The 26,999-nt window shown below is 47.9% G+C and overlaps 6 protein-coding genes across 6 annotated transcripts; 2 read left to right on the top strand and 4 right to left on the bottom strand.

Moving 5' to 3' along the window:
- Nucleotides 1-2,795: 2,795 nt before the first annotated feature.
- Nucleotides 2,796-4,254, bottom strand: K441DRAFT_680401 (uncharacterized protein; the record flags this gene model as incomplete). Its single annotated transcript, XM_067651365.1, has 5 exons — nt 2,796-3,257; nt 3,322-3,597; nt 3,657-3,900; nt 3,949-4,093; nt 4,149-4,254. 5 exons carry the CDS (start codon nt 4,252-4,254, stop codon nt 2,796-2,798), a joined length of 1,233 nt encoding a protein of 410 aa, XP_067500022.1.
- Nucleotides 4,255-6,267: 2,013 nt separating this feature from the next.
- K441DRAFT_689495 (uncharacterized protein) lies at nt 6,268-9,839 on the top strand (the record flags this gene model as incomplete). Its single annotated transcript, XM_067652303.1, has 12 exons — nt 6,268-6,540; nt 6,684-6,941; nt 7,054-7,156; nt 7,215-7,266; nt 7,325-7,945; nt 7,978-8,117; nt 8,165-8,498; nt 8,552-8,786; nt 8,823-9,024; nt 9,058-9,200; nt 9,254-9,489; nt 9,578-9,839. The coding sequence occupies 12 exons, from the start codon at nt 6,268-6,270 to the stop codon at nt 9,837-9,839; spliced, it is 2,859 nt and encodes a 952-aa protein (XP_067500021.1).
- Nucleotides 9,840-12,419: 2,580 nt separating this feature from the next.
- K441DRAFT_643336 (Pentafunctional AroM protein) lies at nt 12,420-17,797 on the top strand. Its single transcript, XM_067646717.1, has 4 exons — nt 12,420-13,153; nt 13,202-17,335; nt 17,397-17,441; nt 17,522-17,797. The coding sequence occupies exons 1-4, from the start codon at nt 12,551-12,553 to the stop codon at nt 17,540-17,542; spliced, it is 4,803 nt and encodes a 1,600-aa protein (XP_067500020.1). The 5' UTR covers nt 12,420-12,550; the 3' UTR covers nt 17,543-17,797.
- A 926-nt stretch (nt 17,798-18,723) lies between these two features.
- Nucleotides 18,724-20,635, bottom strand: K441DRAFT_699171 (uncharacterized protein). The gene is made up of 2 exons (XM_067653134.1): nt 19,919-20,635; nt 18,724-19,840 (listed from the first exon to the last, which is right to left on the bottom strand). Exons 1-2 carry the CDS (start codon nt 20,496-20,498, stop codon nt 18,873-18,875), a joined length of 1,548 nt encoding a protein of 515 aa, XP_067500019.1. The 5' UTR covers nt 20,499-20,635; the 3' UTR covers nt 18,724-18,872.
- A 1,765-nt stretch (nt 20,636-22,400) lies between these two features.
- On the bottom strand, nt 22,401-25,466 carry K441DRAFT_699169 (FTHFS-domain-containing protein). Its single transcript, XM_067653133.1, has 4 exons — nt 25,320-25,466; nt 25,242-25,262; nt 25,145-25,182; nt 22,401-25,087 (listed from the first exon to the last, which is right to left on the bottom strand). The coding sequence occupies exons 1-4, from the start codon at nt 25,441-25,443 to the stop codon at nt 22,553-22,555; spliced, it is 2,718 nt and encodes a 905-aa protein (XP_067500018.1). The 5' UTR covers nt 25,444-25,466; the 3' UTR covers nt 22,401-22,552.
- Nucleotides 25,467-25,525: 59 nt separating this feature from the next.
- Nucleotides 25,526-26,995, bottom strand: K441DRAFT_666246 (uncharacterized protein). The gene has a single exon (XM_067649634.1). It carries the CDS (start codon nt 26,665-26,667, stop codon nt 25,966-25,968), a length of 702 nt encoding a protein of 233 aa, XP_067500017.1. The 5' UTR covers nt 26,668-26,995; the 3' UTR covers nt 25,526-25,965.
- Between the last annotated feature and the right edge of the window lie 4 nt (nt 26,996-26,999).

Here is a 26,999-nt window from a genome sequence, read left to right as displayed (position 1 = left end):
TAGGTCTCTCTATATTTATACAGATAATATAGTTGCTTATAGCGGCATCTAGAATAATATTATAAAAGGTTCTAAAAACTAATTACTCTAAGAGATACTTATATCCTTAATAACAAATAATATTACTATAATAACTATATAGGTCTCCAGCGCCAATAATAGGCTTACTAATACTCTCTCGCGATTTAACCGCGAGAAATTATTATTACTATGCCCTAAGTGGTAAATAAATAACGGCTTTTTACTAAATAAATAACGGCTTCTTACCAAATAAAGGACGGCTTCTTATTGGATAAATAAAGGCTTCTTACTAAAAAAATAATATCTCTCCTTTAGGTAGCTGCTAACTCTTATAGTTAACCTAAAGTCGTTTAATTAACCCCCCCTAACCTTCTGGAGTGAGATTAGTAGGTCTTATTACTTTTTACTACTTATATAGCATAGCTTAGCAGCTAATATAAGGAAAAGCTACTCCTTCGCTATTAAGAGCTAGGAGGCCTTCTTAGCCCTAAACGGTTTATTACCATATCCGGCTAAGAGGATAAACTTAGGAGAGTAGATTGCCTAATAAGCGTTCGGTACAGCCGCCCCTCTAATAGGTAGGATTAAGCCAGAAACCCTCTTTAACTATATCTCCGTAATCCAATCTTATTATATAGACCTAGGTTACTTAATCGCCGCCTTTAAAGACTATACTATTAAAAGGGCCCTAGTGGGGGCTATATTACTATTCCTATCTACTAAAAAGACCAAACTACCGATTATAAAGGATATCTTAGATAAGATTGTTACCTCTAGACCCTATAAAGCGGATATAAACATAGACGCGGCATTTACAATAGCGTTTACGGGTTTCCTATATATAGGAGAGATTACGTACCTAAATAGGAAAGCTAAGGACTTTAGCACTATAAGGGCCCTCCGTAATAATATTAAGATCGCCCCTAACGGCTATTTAATGGTCTTCCACCTAAAACAGAGCAAGACAGATAAAACCTATAGTGGCGTTAATATCCAAATCGCCGCTGTACCAGGAGATTATCTATACCCCATAGCCGCAATAATACGGTTATTTAACCGTAACCCCCGGCTTCTATTAGATTTATTGTTTAGCGTTAATAATAAAGCATTTTCGGCGCTAGTAGTGTATAAGATTCTATTAACCCGCCTAGCCACTAGCGGTATCCTGCCTAACGGCTACTCTAACCACTCCTTTTATAGGGGTGCAGCGCAGCATATATATAATTATGGCTTTATAGAGTTATAAACGGCATAGTTAGGTCAATAGACATTAGATGCGGTAAAACTTTACTATAATATCTTAGAAACTGAATAACTTTAATTAAACTCGAATTTCTAGCGGAGTATGCCTATACTGGCTAGGGAAGCCTAAAATAGGGACTCTATACTTTCTGTTACGGGACCACCCTATAACACCTTATATACGCTACCTACCGCATTCTGCCGCAATCTGCCGCATTTTACTATACTCTGCCTACCACTATAAGATTGTCCTATATTCGCAATACCCGCAATATTAGCAATATCCGTAACCTCTGCTAAGTTCTGTTAAGTCTGCTAAATTCTACTAAACTCTGCTAAATTCTGCTAAGTCTGCCGAATTCTGCTAAATTCTGCCAAATTCTGCCAAATTCTGCTAAATTCTGCTAAGTCTGCCGAATTCTACTAAGTCTGCCAAATTCTGCTAGGACTGTAGTAACGTGTTAACTAAGCGACTAAGTTAACGATATATACCCATTCTCCTTATTCCCTTACCTTCTTTCCTTATATAATGTCTTGATTTTATTATATAGTTTATACTACGGAAATCGCTCCCGTTTTAACTTAATTCTTTATAGGTAGTAGGCGCTTTGCTAGTGGGCACCGGGTAGGATTTAGGCCAGATCTCCAAAGTTTAGGCCTAAAAAGCCTTATAAACGCTAGGATATCGCCTAGATCCCACCCTATAGGCCTACACCCCCTATAATTGATATATTTGAAATAGACTATGACCTATTCGTGCTATGCGAGAGATAGATGTCACGTGTCTATATATTGCTTGGCCGAAAACCCTACAACTCAGGTATTCAACCAGATGTTCAACACGGTTAATAACATCATCACTTGCAACTGCACTCAATAGGTCGTTCTTTTCACCCACCCACCCCCCTTACGATGTACATTAGATTAGTTACTTGCAGTCCTGTTTAGGTCTAGCGGCGGGCTATCCCATTAGGGGCACCAGGTAGGATTCAGGCCAGATCTCCGAAGTTTAGGCCTAAAAAGCCTTATAAACGCTAGGATATCGCCTGGATCCCGCCCTATAGGCCTGCACCCCCCACAATCGATATATTTGAAATGGACTATGACCTGTTCGTGCCGTGCGAGAGATAGATTAATCTATCTAGGGGCTCGGCTGCTATAAAAGTTTGTTGTGCTAAGAATATACTATATACAATTGGGAAATCACGTGAAAAGAACTACCCAAACGCGTACCAAGTTAGGGGGGAACGGACCTTTTCTGCTGCACTTTCATGAAGTTTTGCAACCACACGAGCCCTAACTAAAATCTCATATTTCCAGGTATGATCTGCTAATTCTGTATCCTCCAAATGTAGTTTTCCGTTGTAAATGCACCGCCTGCATCTCAATGCCATACAAAAACTCCATGAACTCCAGACTCCGCAACGATTCAGCTTGTCAAACCCCGGCAATTCAACCATTTCCTCAAGTTAATCGTGATATTAGCGATCCTCAACTAAGAGTATCTGCTCAGCTGTCTTCTAGCCTTGCAGCTATACTCCCATCTCGCCATTGTAGCGGTTATTGCCGTTGTAGTGGGTCTCGCTATTGAAGTTGTTCCCAGCGTTGTAACGGGGATCGTTGTTGAAGCCATTCCCGCTGCTAGGGGTGGTTCCGTATGCTGGTGGGGCCATGAGATTCATGCTGTCCTCGCGGATCACCATCTGCTCTTGCTCCCGGACCAGTCTCATAGGCCCACGTACGAATGCGGAAAGGATATCTGTCATGTTGAGAGCTTCCAAGATTGCCTTGCCACCCATGAAGCCACCGCGGAAGCCAAGCCTGAGCTTGGTGGATTCGTACGGCTTGGAGGAGTATGCATAGAGCATGAGGAGGGTGAAAGGTGGCATCTCCAAACTAAGGGCAAGGGCAGGGATGCCAACGGTAATGTCACGATAGGTGAGGTGATCTGTAGGCTTGATGACCTTTGAGGATACAAGGATGGTGATGAGGAGCTGTGGATTACAAGTCAGCTCATAGTCCTTAGAGATGTAACGGTGGCAATTCGGCTGTGCTTACTGTTTGGAAAATGTTCACAAAGATAACGCCCTTGAAAGCCAAAAGCTTCATCATAGCTTTATGAGAATCTAGCTGGGCCTTCATCTTTCTAGTGAACTTGATAATAGTCATGACTGCGGCACCGGTGCTGAGACCTTTGATTATAGTGATCCAGATGTGAGCGAAATACGGCTTGTTTGATGTAGCGCAGTAGGTGCCAACAGCCATAGAGATCGCAGTTGCAATCCAGAGGACCGCACTGACTGGAACGAATTGAAGGACCAAGTACCAAGTTCTCTGCAATTTCTGTTAGTACTACGTTCTCATGTTCTGAAAGAATTTAGAGCTCGCTATACCTTCAGCCAACTCGGGCTGCTTGTTCCGGAGCGTCCACCCGCAAGCGCGCCTTCGCCGAATAGATCGTCAAAGCCATTCGGGCCGGCCATGACATAGTTGCAAAGCAGCAGGAGAAAGCAGGCGATAGCCATAGCGGATCCAAGATCAATTGCAGGCAAGAAATATCCCGCGCTGCTCTCAAGCCATGTCGCAAGGAAGCAGATGAAGGCAACCCACGGGGTGAGGAAAGCTATGCGAATGATCCTAGAAGGTCAGCGCATGAAATATGGCTATATACTTTCTGCTACTTACTGGCGTTGCTGCTTAGGCATCGAGTAGTGAGTTGCGTGCCTGAAGATGAGATAGGCGGCTACGCTCAATGTGACAATTCCGGTAGCACCTGAGATGTACATGGCGAAGGTGTGGAACGTTGTTTTTCCAAAAATTGGCTGGATCTCTGTGAGAGGTTAGTCGTGTTTTCTTATTTCCTATTTAAAGTATTTCTAGCGTACTAGGCTGTTTTATAATAGGAATGGGGCAAGTATGATTTGATGAGCCCGAGCTATGGCTGAAGAGCCCGCGGGCGGCGATAGCGCTCATCATTGCAGTGGGAGACATAGCTATGGAACTAAGGGTTTCAGCGGGTTTGAAGGTGTTGTGGTGTAGGTATAGGTGTATGTACGAGGATCAGCGTTGAGGATCTTCGGCAGTCGAAGTGAAGAAAAGGTTGCTGGAGGAATGGTGTCAAGAAAGGCCAAGGTCCGGACAGACGCGCCCATATATATGTAGTGAATCCTTCTGCATCAAGGTCATGGTATGTATGGGCTGGTCATGGACATGGATTTTCCGATGTATGGAGGCACAGGGGCGTTGGAGCACGGAACTCGTAGCCAATCACGCATGGGTAACTCTTTTGGGCCGCAAGGGTCGCAGGACCGACTACGCGACTACAGGGTAAGCTCAGCATGCAAATCATGTCTGATTAAGAGGTGCCCAGGCAGTCAAGCCTCGAAGCCCACTTTTCCCGCTGCTTGTCCGGGGAAAGCGGGCGTATGACAACCCCTGCTTCGTTACGCAACTCATGCGGCTTCAGCTTTTTCCTGCAGCCTTTTTCGACCCTCCTGGCGTCGCATACGGCACCACCTCAAGGCTGTGCAAGAGAGGTACGCCAATTCCTGCTGAAACTGTCCTATACTCTCTGTGAAAGACCCTCACACCCCCTAGAATTGACATCGGGCCCCGCAATATCCACTGCCCGACCACACCACGTCCACCGCCTTGAAATTCCCATCCACCAGTTGCAAGCACAGCTGTTTTCCCTGAAACCCAACGCGCCAGCCAATCGGCGCCCTGCAAAACCGAGTTCATGTCGCCTCCCCAAGTGTGCTTCAGCGCTTCAGCGCCTCAACTTTGCTGTGCCGCAATTATCATTTCTAAATACAACCACAACCATGGCATTCGTTGCCTGGAACTAGAATCTGTCACTGTCATTGTATTGTCAGGAATTCCGTCGACGGAGAGAGCAAGTCGCGGATTTGGTGGATAATCAACCATAACGGACCGGACATTTTAGCTCTGCGGGGTAAGCCTAAGAAGTTAAAATATGGACTCTACGGCCTTCCTACCTGTCTATACAGCCAGCTCGCCAGGATACTTCCCAAACCCCGTCCATACAAATTAAGCTATCTAAGGCGACGCCGAATCAACTTCTTCGAGCTTTTGCCTTCAGTCTTTTACATCGATTCTTAAGGACATCCAATAACAGTCTCTGCAGCTTGAAGATCAGCGACCATCCAAATGGTTTCTGATACGAAGTTTATGCCTCCCCGATCCCTTGTTCATGTGTTCAGTTCAGCGTCCTTCCGCAGCTGGTAGGTGCCTGGGTGGTTAGGGCAACATGAGGATCTTTGTGTGACAGATAGCCTCCCTGTCAGCATTCTGAACCACCTTTTACCCAACCGGCTGGTGAATGCTGGAACCATGTCAGGTCTCGTTTTGAGTGCAATGCGATTGGCTGAATCTAGAGTCACACCACACAGCCGTGAGGCTGAAGGTGTCGCAAAAATCGGGATCGGGCCGGGGTTGACGTGTTGCCCGATCGGCCGTCTTCCGAGGCCTTTTCAACCAGCCACGGTCGCACTGCCTCAGAACTTCTTGCTTCATGTAATCGAAACCTCTACACAGCCTCTATATACACTTTTGTGGAATGCTTGAACTGATGAATTGTTCCTTCTCACTGACAACTAAAACTGTTAAAAGGCGTCATGTTCATCGACATTATGGGACCGCAATGAAAAAGCTATCGCACGATCTAGACTAACATCCAACCTCTAACAAAAAGCCCCGAGGAGCCGGCAGGAAGGTCTAGAATGGCGGTTGAAAACCTCAGCTTCTTCCTTTCTATATCTCTGCAATTGTCATCATACAGCTTGCCAACGTTTATGCATTCCCCGATGCTCCCTGTGCTCTAGGGGCCTGTCCTTCCCTATCGGTGGGTACTTTTCTCTTATTGTCCCTACTGACTGTCTTCTAGCTATGCGCGACGATGACAACCTATCAAAGCCTCTTCATTCCATGTCACTTCGCGACATAGCCGCTCATAACTCCTACGCCGACCATGACCTGCATCGTATGCGCCTCCTCGATATCCTTGACATTAGCAGTCGTCCCATCCTGATCTTCGGCCTCTCGTCACCTGTCGGTGCAGACGGTCTACTTCAACCCACACACTGCAGCCCTTCTTTGCTAGCATCGGAGGTGCTACTCAATCTGATCGCTAGAAAAATATATGTAGACGATGTAGGAGCATTCTCAATCAGACCTTATTCTAGATTCAGGCAATGGCTTGTCAAGAAGGGTGATGATCCGATGAGACAACTAGAGGAAGCTCATATATGTTTGGAAGTTTTTTCTGGTCCGCTACAACGATCGGAAACAGATGGAAGATCGTCAGTGGGTTACAGAGTTTTCTTACTCTAGCCAAAATTTCGGTGGGCTTTCTGCAAAGGCGTCTGGCTAGGCAGTACAGCCTTCAGAACATAACATAGAACAAGGAGCGGAATAATGCTGCATGCTTCAAGCGAGATGTAAAAACCCGAACTAGTGGACAGTCGGTCCTTATCGTAACTGATTTGGCGCACAATGCGGTCGATGAACCTATTCGCTACGAACATCACAACTGCACTCCCAGTATCCCGCCGGTGGAGATGTCACAACATGTTCAGTACTTTGGCAGTATAGACTGGGCTCGAAGTCCTCTTGGCCCCATTGATAGGTGGTCTCCCCAACTCCGCTCAGCTGTAAACGTATGATGGGCATGCACCCATTCGTTCTGTTTTGGGGAGAGGGCGTCGTGATGGTCTACAATGAAGCGTATATTCAGATCCTGGGCATTTTACACCCATGCATGGGATCCAGCGCTCCAGTGGCTCTCCGTATTGGGGTCATTTTGAACCCATAATCCAGTACAACAAAGCCACCGGACGCACAATGGCAGAAAACGATTTACCTCTATTTCTCGGTAGAATTGGCTATTTTGAAGAAATTTTCTCTTCTTTCCAATTTATAACCGATATTAGATGAACACGAAAGTGTTGCCGGATACTACGAACCTATTGCTGAAACAACAAAGTATTATTGTCTATTTTTGTCCGTGGAACACGCACGTGACTGACTATTGATATTACAGAAATAAGTTGCTCGAACGCAGAGTATTAAGCCTGATGGATATCGGTGCTGAAACCACGAAAGCGCGAGATCTCGAAACTTACCGGAACCTCGTTCTGGATACACTAGCGACGAATGATAAAGACATCCCGCTCGCTATTCTGTATTCTGTGGAGCAGCAGGACGCCGTCCCTAAGATCCCGGAATCACTTGAGACATCGCGCAAATGCTTCCTCAAAGGAACTTTGGGGTTGCCATTTAATCACCCTGTAGCGCCCGCGCGGTTGGACCTAACGCATAGCTCTGATGGCTCTATACCCTATCTTAGAAATACGGCGAAATCGAGGGAGCCGACCCTGCTGCATATCGATGATATACCGTTTTCTCAGTATTTTTCCTATGACATTCAGTGGAGGGGCTGCGGCGATCCCTGTAGATCGTTAGTTATCTGCCAATTTTTACTGACTAGTGAAAATGTCCTAGGATTTCTCATCGTGGGCTTGAATCCGCGTCGACCATATGACGAAGACTACCAATTGTTTATACAAGTCATGAATAGGCTCTTTGCGACGTCCTTGGCCTCTATCGTTCTTTTCGAGGAAGAAATTTGGCACAGGGAAAACATAATTGGTCAAGCGGCTAGGTTCAAGAGCAACTCTCGGAGCGATTGCTCAGGTCTCAACGAGAAGCTGAACTTACTGAGAAGAAATTCCAGCGTTTCGCTGAGCGAGCAGATATAGCGATCTTCATTGCTGATATGACATGCCACACGTATCGGAATCAGAGATGGTTCGACATATTCACATCTGCGAAAGGTATCAAAGACATCACAGAGACTTGGCAACGCATAGCCATGCCTGAGGATATGTCTTCGCTAAGTTGATCGTTAACAAATCTCCGGTCACCTTCGAACTCAAAACAACGATGCCTTGGCATCCGCCTCAGAGACTAGAGGATCCTAAAGACAATTCGAAAGAGCATCATACTTGGATTCTTTGCTCGGCTTACCTAGAAATAGGCTCAAATGATGAAGTTAAGGAGATTGTGGGTTATGTGACCGACATATTCCGTCAAAAGTGGACTAAAAGCACTCAGAAGCAACGCACCCACCACGCCTTGGAGAGTGAGAGGCAACTAGAGAATTTCATCGATACCACCTCTCAAGAAATAAGAAATCCATTGTCGGTAGTCATGCCGTGTGCGGATAACATTATAACATCATATTCGGCGTTCACCAAATTACATCCAGAGTTTTCGGCGCCTATTCAGACTTGCTGAATCGCGGGCTCGACACTGCTGAGACTATTGTTCAATGCGCACAGCATATGAAACGCATAGTCAACTACATTCTTACAACCTCAAAACTTGATTCCGGACTTCTTATTATGGCGCTAGTAGACTCACAACCTGAATCTGTTGCTAAGCACTCAGCTAAGATATTCGAGGGCGAAGCAAGAGCCGCCGGAGTGGATATACGGTTTGTTGTTGAGGATTTATATTGCGAACTTGGTGTAGACTAGGCCGGCCTAGATCCAACCAGGCTGCTCCAAGTGCTCATCAAGCTCATTACCAACGCCATCAAATTCACTAGGCTCGAGCCCAAGCGGTTAATAGCCGTAAGCATAGGCGCCTGTGCAAAGCAGCCAGAGCGCTCTCTGGATGGGATAAAATACATTCTCACTAAAGTCGCAGATAAAGACGCTAGGTTACAAGACGATTGGCGTCGCGGTAAAAACATCTTTTTGCAATTTTAAGTGTGCGATACAGGGCGAGGTCTTTCCGAGAATGAAAAGGCATTGCTCTTTTCCAGACTCAACCAGGGAAGTCCGCGGACACACATACATTATGGTGGATTGGGACTTGGGCTTTCCATCTCCGCAGGAATGCATAGTGGCGCCGTCGGCCTCGCGTCCGAGCTATAGAAGGCGGTACTTTCTGATTCTACGTGAAGGCCCGGCATAATCAACTACCCCCTACGGAAACGCGGCTTCCAGATTTTTTCCCGGACAGGAGGAAGGTAGAAGTCAACCACTCTAATCGCAGTGGCACAGTTGAAAAGGTACAGCAACTTTCCTCTACGTGGATATTGCGCAGGCAAGTTCCAGATACGCTTCATGTTCTTGTCGTAGAAGACAATCTCGTCAACCAGCGCGTCCTCGCTAACAGCTTCGCAATTTGGGGTGTGTTGTGTATGTCGCAAATCACAGCGGAGAGGTTCCTGACTTCCTTCAAAAAAAAAAACCAACCCCTGGAACGACACTAAATCACCTACGAGGGGCCAGGGGCTTTCTGTTATCTTGATGGACTGGGAGATGCCGGTAATGGATGGGCTCGCGGCAGTGAACAGGATCAGACAACTGCAGGGCGATGGCGCGTTGAAAGGTCATGTTCCAGTCATTGCTATAACGGCCAATGTTAGGCAGCAGCAAATCTCGATCGCCATAGATGCTGGCATGGATAATGTGGTGAGCAAGCCGTTTAGGGTACCAGAGCTGTTGGATAGAATGAAGGCGCTTATAGGCATTTTGCCGCCTTGAATTTTAGTGCGAATACTGAATGTATCAAGAAACTCATGAATATATTGCTATTAACCTGGCCCAAGTGCTGAAATGGGTGGCAATAGTGACGAATTAATATATTATGGGACGTACCGAGCTGCGCCGTTTAGCGAGTATCTGCTAATTAATGCTCAAGTACCACAATATATCAATACTCTAGGATTTGAGTCTTCTCCGCTTCCGTCAATGCTCACAGAAAATTGAACTCTTCGCTTTCATACTCGACGTTCACATCTTCAACAAACGCCCTTCTCTCCTCCATCAGCTCCTCCCTCACTTTCTTCGCCTCAAGACTGATAGGGAAATCATCCACATCATTAACCACAAACTGCATCAGCTCCATCGGCAGCTCCCCGAGCTTACTCTTCTCTCGAATGGCCTCCGCCCTCCGATCCTTTTGCTGCGGCGGCACATTCGCAGTACCGATGACGCGCAGAAACGGACCGACCAAAAACAGCGCCAGGATCTTGCGATGGCCGGGCCTCGACGAGTCCGCGAGCCGGAACGGCTGCACCTGGTGCTGCAGGATGTAGCAGGCGGCCCTAGCGCGCCAGCACGCGGCCCAGGCCCTGGATCCCCGACCCGTACTGCTCGATGCCGTAGAGGTACTCGACGCCCTCGTAGTTGTGCTGGTCGGCTTGCTTCTTGTCCATATCCTCGACGCTGATTGTCTGGCGGGAGGCGAGGTGGCTGTCGGTGGTGTTGACGTTGTCGTAGTAGTAGATTGCGGTGGCGCAAATGTGCTCGTTTAGTTGGCCTTCGATGTGCCAGGTTCCGCTGCCGTACGTGGGCTTTTCAGGGGTAAGGTAGATTTTGGCAAGCTTGACGATGACCTATGGGACTTGGTTGGAGGGGTGCGGATGGGATTGAAGGTCTACGGGTTAGTATGAAGGTGAATACGGACCTGTAGGCCGCTTTCCGCGAACTTTCCGCGTAGGTTGACAGTATGTGGACGGGCCTGGGGAAGTATTCACCTGCATCAGGTTTGATGAGAATACGGTTGGTGAATGGCTCGAGAGTTGCAGGGAGGAGATTGAATTGCTAATTAAAAAAAGAGGAATATGCAAGAGATATTTGCAACACCTACCCAATCCTCATCGGCATCTTCATCTTCATCTTCATCTTCCACTCTCTTCTCCATCTCCTCCACTCGTAGGGGTTTTGTATCTAGTCATGTCCATCTCAATGCGCGGATTGGTTTGCATGACAGTAGAGTTCAAAACCTGACCAAAGTAGGATTGATTTAGCTATGAAATTCTCGATGACGGTATACAATTTCTCGCGATGGACAGGGTGTAAGTTGTTAATGTAGCCAGTGATTTTGACTTTGCCACCATCAGCGAATTGGAGCCATAGAAACCGCTTGGACCAAAATTTGACTTGTCCAAGACTAAGCTGTCGGAGACTGGCGTTCAATCTCTGTACTTTTACTTCCTTGTCTTTGAGAATTGGGACGACTTCGCCTTTATTACGGCTCTCTGCACACTCTCTGAGGCCGACGCTACCGGTTGGGAGCATGCGAGTGCGGCCAGAGGAGCGGAAATAAAGAGGGATACACAAGGTTCAGAAATTTCTCATCAAATCCGGGATGCCAATCTTTAAGTTGATCCGGGACATTTTCGAGAAGTCTAACGGTTGCTTTAAGGCCTTCTTAGGGTCTTCAGAGATGATCGCGCGTCCGACTTTACCACAGCTACGTCGGCATCCAGCACGGCCACCATGTCTGTAACTTCGTGGGTTTTGGCTTTGGCCCGGAGCCCAGCCAGGCACTAGGCCTTTAATTAGAGGCACAGCCAATGAGATTTTTAAGTGGTGAGATATCCTCACATATTCAAACATCTTCCCGGAAAAACCCTAGCCTGCTTCCGTGATAGTTTCAGTGCGCCATTTAGCAATCTCTTCATCAAAAACCCTCCGTCTCCATTCAGGCTTGTCGGCAATCTGGCTGACCATCGCCATCATGTTCCTCTCCCTGATTGTCATTGGGTCGCCTGACCAGTCAGAAATGGCATTGGGATATCGCAGGAGGGAGACAGTGTTCACATGATGTGATCCTTTATACCAAAAGTCTGGCATGGTGTTGGTTGGAAGGCCAAAACCTGGCAGCTGAAGGCGCTCTGCTTCTTCTGAGGAAGGCATTGTGATAGTGGATAATTGCTGATGTGAAAGAGCTCGTAAACGCGACTGTTGAAGAATATCTACAAACTCCTGTGATCTAAGGAATGACCCCGTTATTTATGGCACTCCACAACATGGATCCAGCCGAAGGCATCCATCGTGATTGATAAACAAAGTCGTGAGATTCGTGGGAGGTACGTAGTCGCTTATGGCTTCTAGTTCAGGCGGCTGGTGTCAGCCAGCTGATTCATCGGCTTCATTCTCACTCTTCATGTATCTTTTTTAATCATTTAGTACGAGGGCATCCATATGGTTACGGTTTGAAGATAGTTATGAGGGATTATCGCTGGGGAATGCCAAGAAAGGTCCCGGCTGAAACTCCGACATCGCCGACAAAAGTCCCTAGAAATGTATTTCAAAATTTACTCATGTGTGCTGAGCATCAAATACAACCACCATGCTAGAACATACCATACATTATATGATTTCTTGAATACAGAGTCCCTATGAGCTGATATTTCTTTGATTGACCGTGCGATACCCTGAAACGAGTCCCCGACCCTGCGCTTACAATGGCCGCACCTGGAGCTTCTGGACACCCCACCAAGGTCTCCATCCTGGGGAAAGATGCAATCATCGTTGACTATGGGCTATGGCAGGATTATATAGCGCATGATCTCCTCATCACAGTGAAGTCCTCGACCTACGTGCTAATAACTGACACAAATATCGGCCCGCTGTACATTCCTACCTTCGAAAAGAGCTTCCAAAATGAAGCTTCGAAGCTATCCTCCCCCCCGAGGCTCCTCGCATACGAAATCGCACCTGGCGAGAACTCCAAATCACGATCTACGAAGGGTGCGGTAGAGGATTGGCTATTGTCGCAAGGATGTACAAGGGACACGGTCATCATTGCTCTCGGTGGAGGAGTCATTGGCGACATGATCGGGTTTGTGGCTGCTACGTATATGAGGGGTATTCGCTTTGTGCAAGTACCAACCACGCTGCTATCTATGGTGGACTCGTCGATTGGGGGTAAAACCGCTATTGACACACCGGCGGGAAAGAATTTGGTTGGGGCCTTCTGGCAGCCTGAGAGGATATATATCGATCTACAATTCCTTGAAACTCTCCCTAAAAGAGAGGTAATAAATGGCATGGCGGAGGTTATTAAGGTAGGGGATATAATGATTCACGATATATCAATACTGAATAGTAGGTAGACCGCAGCCATTTGGGACGACGAGGAATTTACTGCGCTCGAAGACAACGCAGAAATTATACTTCAGACCATTGAGAAGCAGCCAGCCAAGGGCAGTGGTCGTCTCGAGGCGATCACCTCGATACTCAAGAGAATAGTCCTCGGTTCAGTCCGTGTAAAGGCACACGTCGTGTCGGCTGACGAAAGGGAAGGCGGACTGCGAAATCTGCTCAACTTTGGCCATTCCATCGGCCACGCAATGGAAGCTATTCTCACGCCACAGATCCTCCATGGCGAATGCGTTGCAATGGGTATGGTTAAGGAAGCAGAGCTAGCAAGATATCTCGGCGTCCTTGAACCCGCGGCTGTTGCAAGGCTATCAAAATGTATCTCAAGCTACGGCCTCCCCACTTCGCTTGGAGATAAGCAAGTGCGAAAACGATCAGCGAATAAGAAGTGCCCCGTCGATGAGCTCATTTCGATCATGGCTGTTGACAAGAAAAACGACGGTCAAAAGAAGAAGATCGTTCTCCTATCAGGAATTGGCCGGACGCACGAGAAGAAGGCTAGTGTTGTGGCAGATCGTGACATCAAATTGGTACTCTCGCCCAGTGTCGTCGTTCACCCTGGCATCCCTGCAGACTCGCAGGTTATTTGCACTCCACCTGGGTCGAAGAGTATCTCGAACCGTGTTTTAGTGCTTGCAGCTCTAGGCTCTGGATCATGCCGAATTACTAATCTCCTCCATTCCGATGATACCCAAGTCATGCTTGATGCTGTTGCAAAACTCCAAGGTGCTACATTCTCTTGGGAGGATGATGGTCGTGTTCTAGTGGTTACTGGAAATGGAGGAAAATTAAAAGCAACAGCAGAGGAGCTTTATCTGGGGAATGCTGGTACAGCGTCGCGATTTTTGACCACCGTTGCGACTCTTGCGGAACCGACAGAAGCAACTGGACTCACTGTGTTAACTGGAAATGCTAGAATGAAAGAGCGACCCGTGGGACCTCTGGTTCAGTCACTACGATCAATTGGCGTTGGTATTGATTATATGGAGAAAGAAGGTAGTCTTCCTCTAGGCATCAGAGCCTGCGGAGGATTTGGATGTGGAGGGGATTCCGAGAATAGATTCACCGGAGAGATCAAACTCGCAGCAACTGTTTCCTCCCAATATGTATCGTCTCTGTTAATGTGCGCACCATATGCCAAGAAACCGGTTACTCTCCGTCTGGTCGGTGGAAAACCAATATCTCAGCCATATATTGATATGACGATCGCTATGATGGCCAAGTTCGGCGTACAAATCCAGAAGTCTCAGTCTGAGCCAAACACCTACCACATTCCCAACCAACCATATACGAGCCCCGCCAAGTATGAAGTTGAGAGTGATGCGAGCTCCGCGACATACCCCCTTGCCATTGCAGCGATCACCGGAACAACTTGCACGGTCCCAAACATCGGGTCGAAGTCACTTCAGGGCGATGCTCATTTCGCCGTTGATGTTCTTAGGCCAATGGGTTGCACCGTAGAACAGACAGACACTTCCACTACCGTTACCGGTCCCCCTCGGGGCTCGTTAGTAGCACTGTCTGAAGTGGACATGGAACCCATGACGGACGCTTTCCTGACGGCTTCAGTTCTAGCAGCGGTCGCGTCTTCCAATGGCTCAACAGCTACCACTCGGATTGTTGGTATTGCCAACCAACGTGTCAAAGAGTGCGACCGGATCGCGGCGATGAAAGATCAACTCGCCAAATTTGGTGTTGTATGTCGGGAGTTAGATGATGGTATTGAAGTCGATGGACGGAACCATCAACTGAAGGCGCCGTCAGAGGGAATACATTGCTACGATGATCACAGAGTGGCAATGAGCTTTGGCGTTCTATCTTTGGTAGCACCACAACCAGTCATCATTCTCGAGAAAGATTGCACAGGGAAAACGTGGCCGGGCTTCTGGGATAACCTCTCACAGTTATTCAATGTGAAACTAGAGGGTGTTGAGCCTCCATCGCGAGGAGAGATTGTGAATGGAACAGCTACTCACGAAAGGTCGATATTCATTATCGGGATGAGGGGCGCTGGAAAAACAACCACCGGTGGCTGGGCAGCACGCATCCTGGGTTGGCCACTCCTGGACCTTGACACGGCTTTGGAAGAGCATGTTGGCATAACGATCCCGCAATTAATTAAGGAGCGGGGCTGGGAAGGCTTCAGAGATGAAGAATTAAAACTCCTCGCGAGGACATTTAAAGAGCGACCCACTGGACACATTCTCGCCTGTGGAGGCGGAGTAGTTGAGATGCCTGAGGCCCGAAAACTACTTTCGAGCTATCAAAGGGACGGAGGCATCGTGCTATTGGTAACAAGAGACATTTCAAGGGTCGTGGAGTTCCTCAACATTGACAAGACTCGGCCAGCCTACGTCGAAGACATGATGGGAGTCTGGCTTCGTCGCAAACCTTGGTACGAGGAGTGCAGCAATTTCCACTTCCACAGCCAAACAGTTGATTCTGCTGGTCTAGCCAACACGTTAGAAGACTTTTCCCGCTTCCTCTCGCTGATCTCAGGCAAAGGGTCTGCAGTCAGTTTTATGAAGAGCAAGAAGCAATCTTTCTTTGTTTGCCTTTCCATGCCTCAAGTCCTCCCCTGGGTCCATCTCTTACCGGAGATTGTCGTTGGGTCGGATGCCGTGGAACTACGTGTTGACCTTCTAGAGGATCCTGCGTCTAGAAATGGAATACCCACCAGTGATTTCGTTGTGGATCAAGTAGCATTGCTACGATCTGCAATCACGATCCCTCTAATTTTTACTCTGCGAACAAAAGCTCAGGGTGGAAAGTTTCCTGATGATGCCTATGACGACGCTCTCCAACTCTACAAGACTGCCATACGGCTAGGGTGTGACTTTGTAGACTTGGAAATGACGATGCCTGACCTTATTATCCGTGAAATCACAGAAAACAGAGGCTTCTCCAATATCATCGCTTCTCATCATGACCCTCAGGGCAAGCTGTCGTGGAGCAACGGGTCATGGATCCCTTTCTACAACAAAGCATTGCAAAACGGCGATGTCATTAAGCTAGTGGGCGTAGCGCGAAACATACAGGATAACTTTGCGCTTGCGGAATTCAAGGCTTGGGCAGAAAGCTCTCACCCTGTGCCGATAATTGCCATAAACATGGGCACCCACGGCAAGCTTAGTAGAATTACCAACAATTTCATGACCCCTGTCGCACACCCTAAACTGCCCTCAGCCACGGCTCCAGGCCAGCTCTCCGCAGCAGATATTCGCCGCGGTCTTTCTCTTATCGGAGAGATCGAACCCAAAATGTTTTACATCTTCGGGCATCCCGTTACCCTCTCTCGGTCTCCACCCATGCACAACACTCTCTTCCGCGAGATAGGTCTGCCGCATACCTACAGCATATTCGAGACTGCAGACGTCCATGACGTGAAAGACATAATCCGATCCCCCGACTTCGGGGGCGCCTCAGTCACCATGCCTCTAAAGCAAGATATCCGACCTTTTATGGACAGCTTCGACGGAGAAGTCGATGTTATCGGTGCTATGAATACCATCGTTCCAGAGACCGTGACCGATGCTTCTGGGAAAGAAGGGGTCCGCCTGGTTGGCCGCAACACTGATTGGCAAGGCATGGTTCTAGTGCTCCGCAATGCTGGTGCCCAAGGAAGCGCTGGAGCTCAGAGCGGCCTCGTGATCGGAGGTGGCGGCACTGCGCGTGCGGCCATCTACGCTCTCAATGCGATGCAGTATTCACCGATCTATATCGTAGGACGTTCATCAAAGAAGCTAGAGGCGCTTATCGAGTCGTTCCCAAAGGGTTACGACCTACGCATTATACCGGACGTGCAATCCCTTGAACAGTTGAAGAAGATACCAACCGTGGCTATTGGCACGATTCCCGCGGACCAGCCGATCGAATCTAACATGCGCGAGATCTTGTGCAACCTGTTCGCAAAGGGCTCTGAAAGTGATTCTTCTAACGAAGATATTGGAGGGGTCCTTGGCGAGCAGCGAATACTACTGGAGATGACTTATAAGCCACCGGTCACGGCGCTGATGCAGTTGGCGACAGATGCAGGATGGAAAACAGTGAATGGGTTGGAGGTATTGGTTGGACAGGGCATCTACCAGGTATGCTTGAGAGGCCTTCACGATGATTTTGCCACGACTAGAGGCACTAATTTAGCAACAGTTCCAGCACTGGACGGGCATCACCCCGTTGTATAGTGTGGCTAGGGTGAGTTTCCCCGCATCTCAAACCGTCAATTTGCTGCAACTTCTTCCAATGATCATAGCTAATTTGACTGTTCTAAACAGACTGCTGTTATGAGTGCATAATCAAGGTGAGAACTATAGATCTCTAAATCTTGTTTGAATACAGGAAAAAATCTTTTTAGCGGATTCCGCATAAACATTTTTTCAACAAACGGGTTGCGCAGATGGCAAAATTTCAAGCCGATCTTTATCTTTTCTGTAAAACAGTCTCCACCCTTCTATCTCACGTAGATGGCTCCTAACCAAATCGCTATACTTTTTACAACAACGCCGTGCCGTCCAGCCTTGACATCAGATCACATGGCAAGCCTTAACCTCCCAATCTTCACCACCCAATCGCTATTGGCCTTATTTACATACTTCTTCGGCTATTCTTACTCATCCCTGACTCTATTGTCCTTAATTACCATTATCGCTTGGTCTATAGCCCCACACCACCCTTTCTCTCATGATGAGAAACCAGACATCCTCTTTTCTCCCAAACCACATCAGCACTTTCAAGAATCCCCATTTACCATCAAGCTTTACATTCTCTTCTATCCTAAGATCCTCAGGTGCTCCCAAGCACCTTCTCAAAATTGCCAGCCACCCTGCACTCACAAATGTAGAATGACGCACCCTAGTCCACAACCTCGAAGATGAGAACCCCCAGCTCCACAAAGCCATCACATACAGCGCTGTGAGGTGCACTCTTACAAAAATTTGACACCAAATCACGCCGCGCGGGCCACAGCAATGACCGTAGGGCTTAAAAGCATACAAGAGATAATGGACGAGCAGGCACGGGTGCTAGGTAAAATGAAGCAGCAGATCGACTCGTTGCGCGAAGTGGCATAGGATCAGGTCTTAACCGTCAAGAAATGCATAGCAAGAATGTTGGAGTGGTAAGGTGCAATTGAGCGGCTGAGAAGGGGAGGGGGGAGAAGCAAAGCGCTAGACACTACAGTCAATATTAACACACTTCATAGATACTAGATCAAAACACTTAGCATAAATCCATATACGGACATAGCTCAAAGTTTGGTGAGGAGAAATACCACTCGAGATTAAGACTGGGCGTGAGCTAGGCGCGGGGGAGGGCCGGGCTCAGGACACTGGGCTTGTGGAGAGCGCCTATGCTAGTGAGGCACCGTTGCCCACGCCATCGCTGAGCGAGTGACTGGAGGAAGATGCGGTGCAGCACAGGGACTTTGTGGATAATACGGAGGACCAGCAAGATGGAAATGAAGAGTAAGGAAGAGGGGCCCAGCTGTGTTTCGGTATACCTTCGTAATTACTTAGAAGTTTTTCTCGAAGTGACGAAGGGAGTTTCAGTATTCACGAAGCAGGATTCCAAGGCTAACTCTGATATTAAGACAATGAAGCAATTTAGAACCCAAGTTCGCTCACTTGCCTAATCTATTTCCACATTCTTAGGTTCACCACCCCACGGGCTTTGCTTCTCGCCATCCTCAGCTTCATCCTCGCCATAATTGACAGATCCAAACAGATAAGGGATTTCTGAATCATAGACGAGCAGTTCCTGCGGCACATCCTCGCCATACAGATACGGCGGGATGAAAACATTGCCGTCGGTAAAATACTCCGCAAACAGCTGGAAGCGCGTCCCGCGCTCCCGCAACGGCTTTGCAGCCTGATAGATGTCGCCTCGCCTCTCTCCGCTCTGCCACAGGGAGCAAAGCGAATCCATATCGAAGCCTTGCGCTAGGATGACGTCCACATGTTTCACTTGGTTGCGCTTGCTCAGCACGGCCGCAACAATGCTGCCCCAATCCTTTCGTGGGCTACTCAAGTGAGTATAAGCGATCGTGCCCCGGGCGTAGTTGCTGAGAAGCCGCAGCGATTCCAGGTCCCTGGGAAAGTCATCTGCAACAAGGCACTTCCGGAGGACGGAGTGCGGTCCTAGCTCTAGCATGCGGAGGTTGTCGAAGTAATGCAGGACATTTGTGCTCAGATCAGGGTTATCAGAGAGCCATTTTCTGCTGCCAATATGCTTGATATATTCAAGAGACTCATGCTGCATGTAAAGTGCTCCCATGAAATGTTCACAGTTATTTCCTAGCGGAATGCATGGTGGGTTGTGGAAGTGGTACTGCCGTTCACCAAGGGTAAGCTTCTTGAGGGCACGAGGCAACGAAAGCAGCGCTTGTAGACCGAAAGCCGAAATGTTACATTCGTCAAAAACAAGATTAGTCAACGGCGTGGAACGTTCATGGCCGCGAAACAATTCGGAGGTGAGAAGGTCATCCGTGATGTCAGAACAGGAGAGTGTGATATTTCGTACGGTTGGATGCAGAAACATTATAGCACTTCTGCCGAGGATAAAAGATTTGTCGCCGTCTCCATGAGCGTGAAGAACAACTGTAGATCACCAATTAATACGTTTATCAAGACGCATGCTAAATATTTGACATAGTCTCCATTGGAAGGGTTGCGTACTAGATTGAAGTAAAGGGATAGCTCTTGGCGCACTAGGAGGCAATTTCAACGAAGCCGCCTCAAAGAGCGTACAGTAATTTATCCTACATTTGCTTTCCCAAGGCTGGCTCCCATTTCGCCAAGGCCCATTATTGAGGCAGGGGGATTCGATAGTGAGGTGGCGGAGATTACGGAGGTCCATGAGCACTAGATCTAGGGCCTCGATGTTGTGCTCGGCTGTAAAGATATACCGAATTTCTAACGTTTGAATCGCAGATGCCCGAACTGGCCGTGCTTTGATGGACCGCACAAGATTATCCGCTTGACCGCCAGTACGTATCAGGATCGAACGATATATAAAGGGTTCAACCAGAGCCTGGGTTTGCAAGCAGGTAAGCGCAAAGTTGCACAGATCCTTGGGCTTCTCGACTTGCTCGATAATGCCGAGAAGAAGCTCATCTGTCAGATCTAGTAATCTTGAAAATCTAGGCACTATCTCTGGCTCTGTTATAGGAGCTTCATTGGAACGCGAATCCCGGAGGGCGGTGTCGAAGGTGCTCGGTGTAGGGCTATCATGCTTTCTAGTGTCAAGACGCTCCATATCAATGCCACGATAATTATTAACTCTTATATTGTCGGCAGGTATAAATGAAGATAGATAATAACGAAATACTAGGATTGGTGGAGATGCTCCGTCTTCCTGCTGCAGCTTTGGCAGTACAAGCAGCAATGCACAGCATGTCTAACCTCAGCAAGCTCAGACGTCATTTCAGTTCAGAGGAGCGGAGTTTTGGGTCCGAGCTGACTAAACTCTATTTGGGCTCCTCGACGAAAATAACATCTGGGGCTATTTTGCAAGACTTATCAAGCAGAGCAATGGTTTTTATAATTTTCCCTATATAAATTAATAAATCGCTCTATAACTATCCCTTGGCGCGTCAATTTACGTCCAACGAGAAGATGGCCCGTGCTCACCAATCAAGTGAGCCAAACTTGGAGCCCGTACTCAGATATTCGAGGCCTTTGATTTCAGTGCATGCTCCTTATCTGGTGGATAGAGCTCTGCATGCTTATTTGTCCACTCTACAAGCTTATCTATAATCTCATCCGTGGAGATGAGACTGAATAACTTAAAAGGATCGTGTATATCGGTGCCGAAAGGAACATTTGGTGAGCCGTGGTTGTGCCAGTCGTCAATAAGGAGAAGTTCGAAATGAGGCAACGGCCAGGGCTTGGGAGGCGTTTTTGCTGTCTTATTTGGGGGACATTATATTGAATCTTTTGAACAAGATCTGCGTCGATTCTAGCGCGATTAGAAGGCATAGTGGTGGTATAATTGATGATTGAATTCTATGTAGATACACGCGTATATTTGATTCTGGTGTTCGTGCACGGGCCTTCTTCTCGTCGGACGCTGACGGGCCAAGGGATATATTTAATAATTATTAGATCTAAATAAACTAATAACTTACTAAAGTTAAAATTATTTTAAATAAAAAAATCCATTATTAAAGAGAATAGACTTATATAATATTATAATAAGTTTATTACTAATAGATTTAGCTTTTATAATTATTTTAAGCTGTCACGGCTCGCTAAGTCGCTTATCCCTTAGCGCGCGTCCTACGAGCAAGTGGTCCGTGCATAAAGCTGCAAATTCCTGAGTACAGGCACTAAATTCAGCTCCTCTAATTGGCTAGTTCTTATCGATACCAGTAGGACGCAAATTACCGTGCTAAGGGATACAAGGGTACCACGAACGGGGCAGGCTCCCTGCTAGTATATTTTCAAAATAAGTGAACCCTTGAAAAATGGTTGGGCTGTATTATTCTGCTAGCATACTAGCAGGGAGGGCGTCTGACCCATTCATGTTACCCCCTTGTACATTTGTCCGCTAATTGATTATATGCGTCTGAGCTTGCTAAGGTAATATATTATTGGTCATCGCTCCGCAGCCCAGACTCACTAAGGGATTATTAGGTTAGTAACTAACTGTGAAAGTGAATCAAGGACTGCAGTAGTATATCGCAGTGTGGTCTGGCAATTCATAACTCACAAAAAGAACTAGAAGTCGAGGTCCTAGTCTTCCTTTTGAATATGTATGTTGGGCTGCGAAAGCCCAACCACGATGAGCTCATCATTTGATTTCTGGTTGTGAGATTCCATATCATCACAATATTTTTCTATCTTAGAGTCGAGTCTAGCTCAGATGCTTAGCCGAGCCCTTTCGTGACCGCTCTATATTTCTGGGCTATACTAGGCACGTTTCTCGCCTAAAACAAACCCCTCCTGCAGTGGAGGCAGGGTATCATGCTCATCGCCGATGCTGTTGAAGAGCCACGAAGCAGTTGAATGCGTGTTATACCAAGACAATGCGGAACGAGAATATTCTTTAATGAAGCAGAGCAGAAGATGGGCGAATGCAAAGATGCTGGAAGGGTTTGGTCTTAGAATAGTCCGTCGATCTCGCCCGTCTCAGGATCTACGTCAACATTGAGATAGCCTGGCGCAGTAGGCAGGCCTGGAATGGTCTGAATATCGGCCGCAAGGGCATACCTGTGGTGAAAATATTAGCGAGGGTTGCGACCTTGCAGGGATGTTGACCCCGGTTTAGATAAAATACGAAGAAACGAGTAGAAGCGGCTATCAGAACACTCACAAATATCCCGCCCCGGCAGCCATCCTCACATCTCTGATCGGTACCGTAAAGCCGCTTGGAGCACCTTTCAAGCTTGGATCATGAGATAAGGAGTATTGGGTCTTTGCGATACATATCGGCAGATTTCCGAAACCTTGCCGCACATACGTGTCCACTTTTTTCTGTGCTAATTCCGAGAATTCGACCTTCTCAGCACCGTACATAATCTTTCCAATCTTCTCAATCCGCTCTTGCACGCTGCCTTCAAGCTCATAGAGGAGTTTAAAGTCGGGCTTGGGCTTGGACGTAGCAGCAATAACACCGCGAGCTAGATTGACAGCACCCTTACCGCCTTCTGCCCAATGGTTGGCCGGGATAGCGTCCTCGGCTCCTGCGGCGAGAGCCTCTTCTTTGATGATGGCAATTTCAGCATCGGTATCAGTTGAGAAGCGATTGATGGCTACGACAACTGGGACACCAAACTGCCTTGCGTTTGAGATATGCTTCTTCAAGTTTACGCATCCCTTACTAAGTAGGTCGATGTTCTCAGTCCGGTAGACCTCCTGCAATTGAGCACCAGGGGTGATTTCTGGACCACCTCCGTGCACCTTGAGAGCGCGGACGGTTGCGACAATGACAACAGTATCGGGAACGAGGCCTGAGGACCGGCATTTGATGTTGAAGAAACGCTCACCACCCATTGTGAAGTCGAAGCCAGCTTCTGTCACCACGAATCCCGTTTTCTCCTCGTGGTCTTCATCGGGCTCGGTGCCTGCAAGCTTAAGTGCTAACTTATCCGCTAGAATGGATGATGCTCCAATACTGATATTAGCAAAGGGACCAGCATGCACGAAGACAGGGGTGCCTTCAAGTGTTTGCATGAGATTAGGCTTGATAGCATCCTTCATGAGTGCGGTAAGAGCACCGCCTGCGCCAATGTCGTCGCAAGTCACCGGATCGCCGTTTCGTGAGCTGGCAACAACCATCCTGCCAAGGCGCTCACGAAGATCTGCGAGGTCATTGCTAAGGGCAAGTACTGCCATGCATTCGCTAGCAACCGCGATGTCGAAGGCTGTCTGGCGGGTTTGGCCTTTTTCTGTGGGTGCTTGACCAACTGTTATTCCTCGTAGGTGCCTGTCGTTCACGTCGAGCACTCGTCGCCAGGTGATAGTGTCTGGGTCAATATCTAATCTAGCAAATCGGTGAATCTCGTCCTGTGATAGGTCATCGGGATTTGTCTTATCTATTCCGAGTTTATTCAGTCGTCGGAACATCACTTTTACGAATTCTCTCTTCCCTTTCTTGACAGGAACCAATCGTCGGTACAAAGCAGCGTCGGTTTGAGTGTTCTCATGAAACATCCTCGTCTCGATCGCAGCAGCAAGCAAGTTGTTGGCAGCCGAAATAGCGTGAATATCGCCCGTCAGATGAAGATTGAACTCATCCATGGGAATAACCTGACTGTAGCCTCCACCCGCTGCGCCACCCTTGATACCAAAGGTAGGCCCTTGGCTTGGTTGCCGTACGTTCGCGAATGATATACGACCGAGGTGAGCAGACAGGGCTTGCGTGAGACCTACTGTTGTCGTCGATTTCCCTTCGCCGAGCGGCGTTGGGGTAATACCAGCGACCAAAATATATCTTCCATTGCGACGGTGCTCAAGTCTCTTCAAAAGGGAAAGGTCCACCTTGGCCTTGTATGCCCCATAAGGCTCAAGTTCGTAGCCCATAATCCCAACTTCTTGTGCAATTTTCGTGATAGGCTTTGGGTGCTGCGCACGTGACACCGCGATATCTGAAGGAACAGGATCTTGCAGCTTTAGCGGTAGTGGTGAGACAGAGCGTTGCTTTTGGCGCTCGAATGATGCGTCCGCGGAATTGATGACATTCTGCAACAGCATGGCAACCGTCATGGGCCCAACACCGCCAGGAACAGGGGTGATCTGTGATGCAACTTCGACGGCAGAATCGAATTCGACATCTCCAACGACCCGCTGTCCGCTCTTCTTGGTTGAATCTGGGATGTAGTTCGTGCCAACATCAATCACAACAGCTCCTGGCTTCAGCCAATCTCCTTTGACAAAGCCAGGCTGCCCAATAGCGGCAACCACGACGTCGGCCTGCTTCACGACCTCTGGCAGGTTTTGTGTTTTGGAGTGGCAGACCGTCACCGTAGCGTCTGCATTCTTCAGGAGATAGCTGACTGGACTTCCCACTATATCACTCCTGCCAATTACCACAGCATTCTTTCCCTTCAAATCAACACCACTTTCCTCTAGAAGTACCATCACACCCTTAGGCGTGCACGGTGTGAAGAGAGGGTGACCACCCCGCTTCACTAACTCTCCAATATTCGCAACTCCAAACCCATCGACGTCCTTCTCATCCGCAACAGCAGAGGTTATGGCATGTTCGGAGATGTGTTTTGGGACTGGCAGCTGGACGAGGATGCCGTGGATAGCCGGATCGTTGTTGAATCGTGTGATGCATTGGAGAAGTTCAGCTTCAGAGATGTCTTCAGATAAGTGGACGCGTTCGCAGTCAATGTTGGCCTGTAGAATAAATAGTCAGCATAGGATCTAATATGTAAATGGGCACCGGTGGTCTACCTCTTCGGCAGCCTTCAGTTTCATGCGCACATAGGTACCTTGAGAATGTCAATATGCAAACTCACACCTTAATCATGGAGATGGGCATTAGGATTACTTGAGTCTGAACGGTCACCAACTAGTTGAGGTTCTCAGCAAACATGTATCAGCTAATAGGATATGCTACTGGTAGTACCTTGCACGATCTTTAGTGAGGGTTTATACCTTGGGTTACTCTCTTGCTTTTTCTTGATCTCGGCACCAAGCCTCTCCCGTATGCTCTTCGCAATGGCGGTGCCGTCAATCTTAGTGGCCGTCATCCTGAGCGGGCTGCTGGAGAAGTGGCGTCCGAGATGAGGGTTTTTTCTGCAGAGTGTTGCGTGGAAAGGCGGTACAAATGTCCGTCGTTGATGCGGCACAGCAAATGGCGGTAGCCGGCGAGGGCCCGGTGGGTAAAGGGCAGCTTTGGACCTGCATATCAGGATCATCATTATGGGGGCCAAGCCAGCTGTGTTGAACGACTGTATTGGATTATTGAATGAAGAATGAAGGGCTCTATGAGCATTTTTGTTTTTCGAGAATCACGAGCTGTTTACTCTTCTATTGCGTAAGTTATCCTGATTTACTTTTTCTCAACTGCCGGCAAATTCTTCATGGCGCCGCCAACAATTGTCTCCGACTACTATTAATGCCGGTACTCTAACTGTGGTAGTCGTCGGAATTATGTGCGCGTACACCCCTTCTGAATCAATTATTCTGCTTAATTCTGCTCCATTGCGGTCAAAGAAGAAAACTCGATGGGTCCCATCACCCTCTGGTCTCCACCTTATGATTTCCCGAGCCTATATATTCTTCTTTGCTTCAATTTCCATTAGAAGACCATATATGATGAACAGCTGCTCGCTTTTCTTCTTAAGCTCCTCCCTATTTCGGGGCGCACATTGTTGGCCAAACTTATCTGGATGCCATGAATTACGCTCCGTCTTGAGGAACTTGTAAGAGTACTTCCCGGAGCCTCGAAGGAGCGATGCAACATCGTGTTGGCAAACTCCAAGATTCCCTAGCTGTGTTTTGAGATTTGCGCATGAGACAGCCTTACAGGAGCGAATCGACGTTGGCAACTCAGGGAAAGTTGTCAGACCTCCCTTGGCAAATGCGGCATCACACCTAGCTTTCCATGCTGAATACAGCTCCACTGGGCCTTGTGGTTCTTCTTCGAGAAGAGTAACCCAAGTGCTATGCACCCATCCCTGCTTGTCTTCCTTATTCCGTACAATATACCAGAATTCGCTCACTTCGGAGATGATCGTTAGGTATTCGCCCTTCCGTAACGGCAACTCTCTCTTATCTTTTGTAGCCGTGCCACCGTATTTGGCTCTGGCCGGCTTGTTCACGGCTTTGGTGGAATTTGGATTCGGTATTTTAGTAAAAGATGGACCCGTGCTGCCTCTTAAGAGACCGATAAGTTCATGTTCACCTGAATCGACGGATTGACTAAAGCGCACAGACGGGCGAGATGAACCATCTTGGCACTTTTCTACCATAACATATCGTCCCTTGTTGTGCGGATCGAACGAGACATGCTAGGTCTATGTTAGCTTGGTTACTCGCCTTTGCCCCGTTTCAACGTCTCGAAAGGAATTTGAGAGTCTAAGACATCACTGCGCACGCAGAAACCAATTCTTTCTTACCGCCAATTTATCAGGTTGGAAGAGCGGGTCTCGCCAGAGAAACTGCCAGGCGTTCTGAAGCATTTGGGATTGGTTTCCCCAGTTCCATGCGTATGTAGCAGGACCTTGTCCCTCAGAGCCCGAAACTACAAAATAGGAACCGTCTGCTCCGAATGTTATGAGCTGTGGCGGTCCTCTTATCCATC

Source organism: Cenococcum geophilum (assembly GCF_001692895.1).
Source record: "Cenococcum geophilum 1.58 unplaced genomic scaffold K441scaffold_47, whole genome shotgun sequence".
NCBI lineage: Eukaryota > Fungi > Ascomycota > Dothideomycetes > Gloniales > Gloniaceae > Cenococcum > Cenococcum geophilum.
This window is presented reverse-complemented; position numbering and strand designations above follow the sequence as displayed.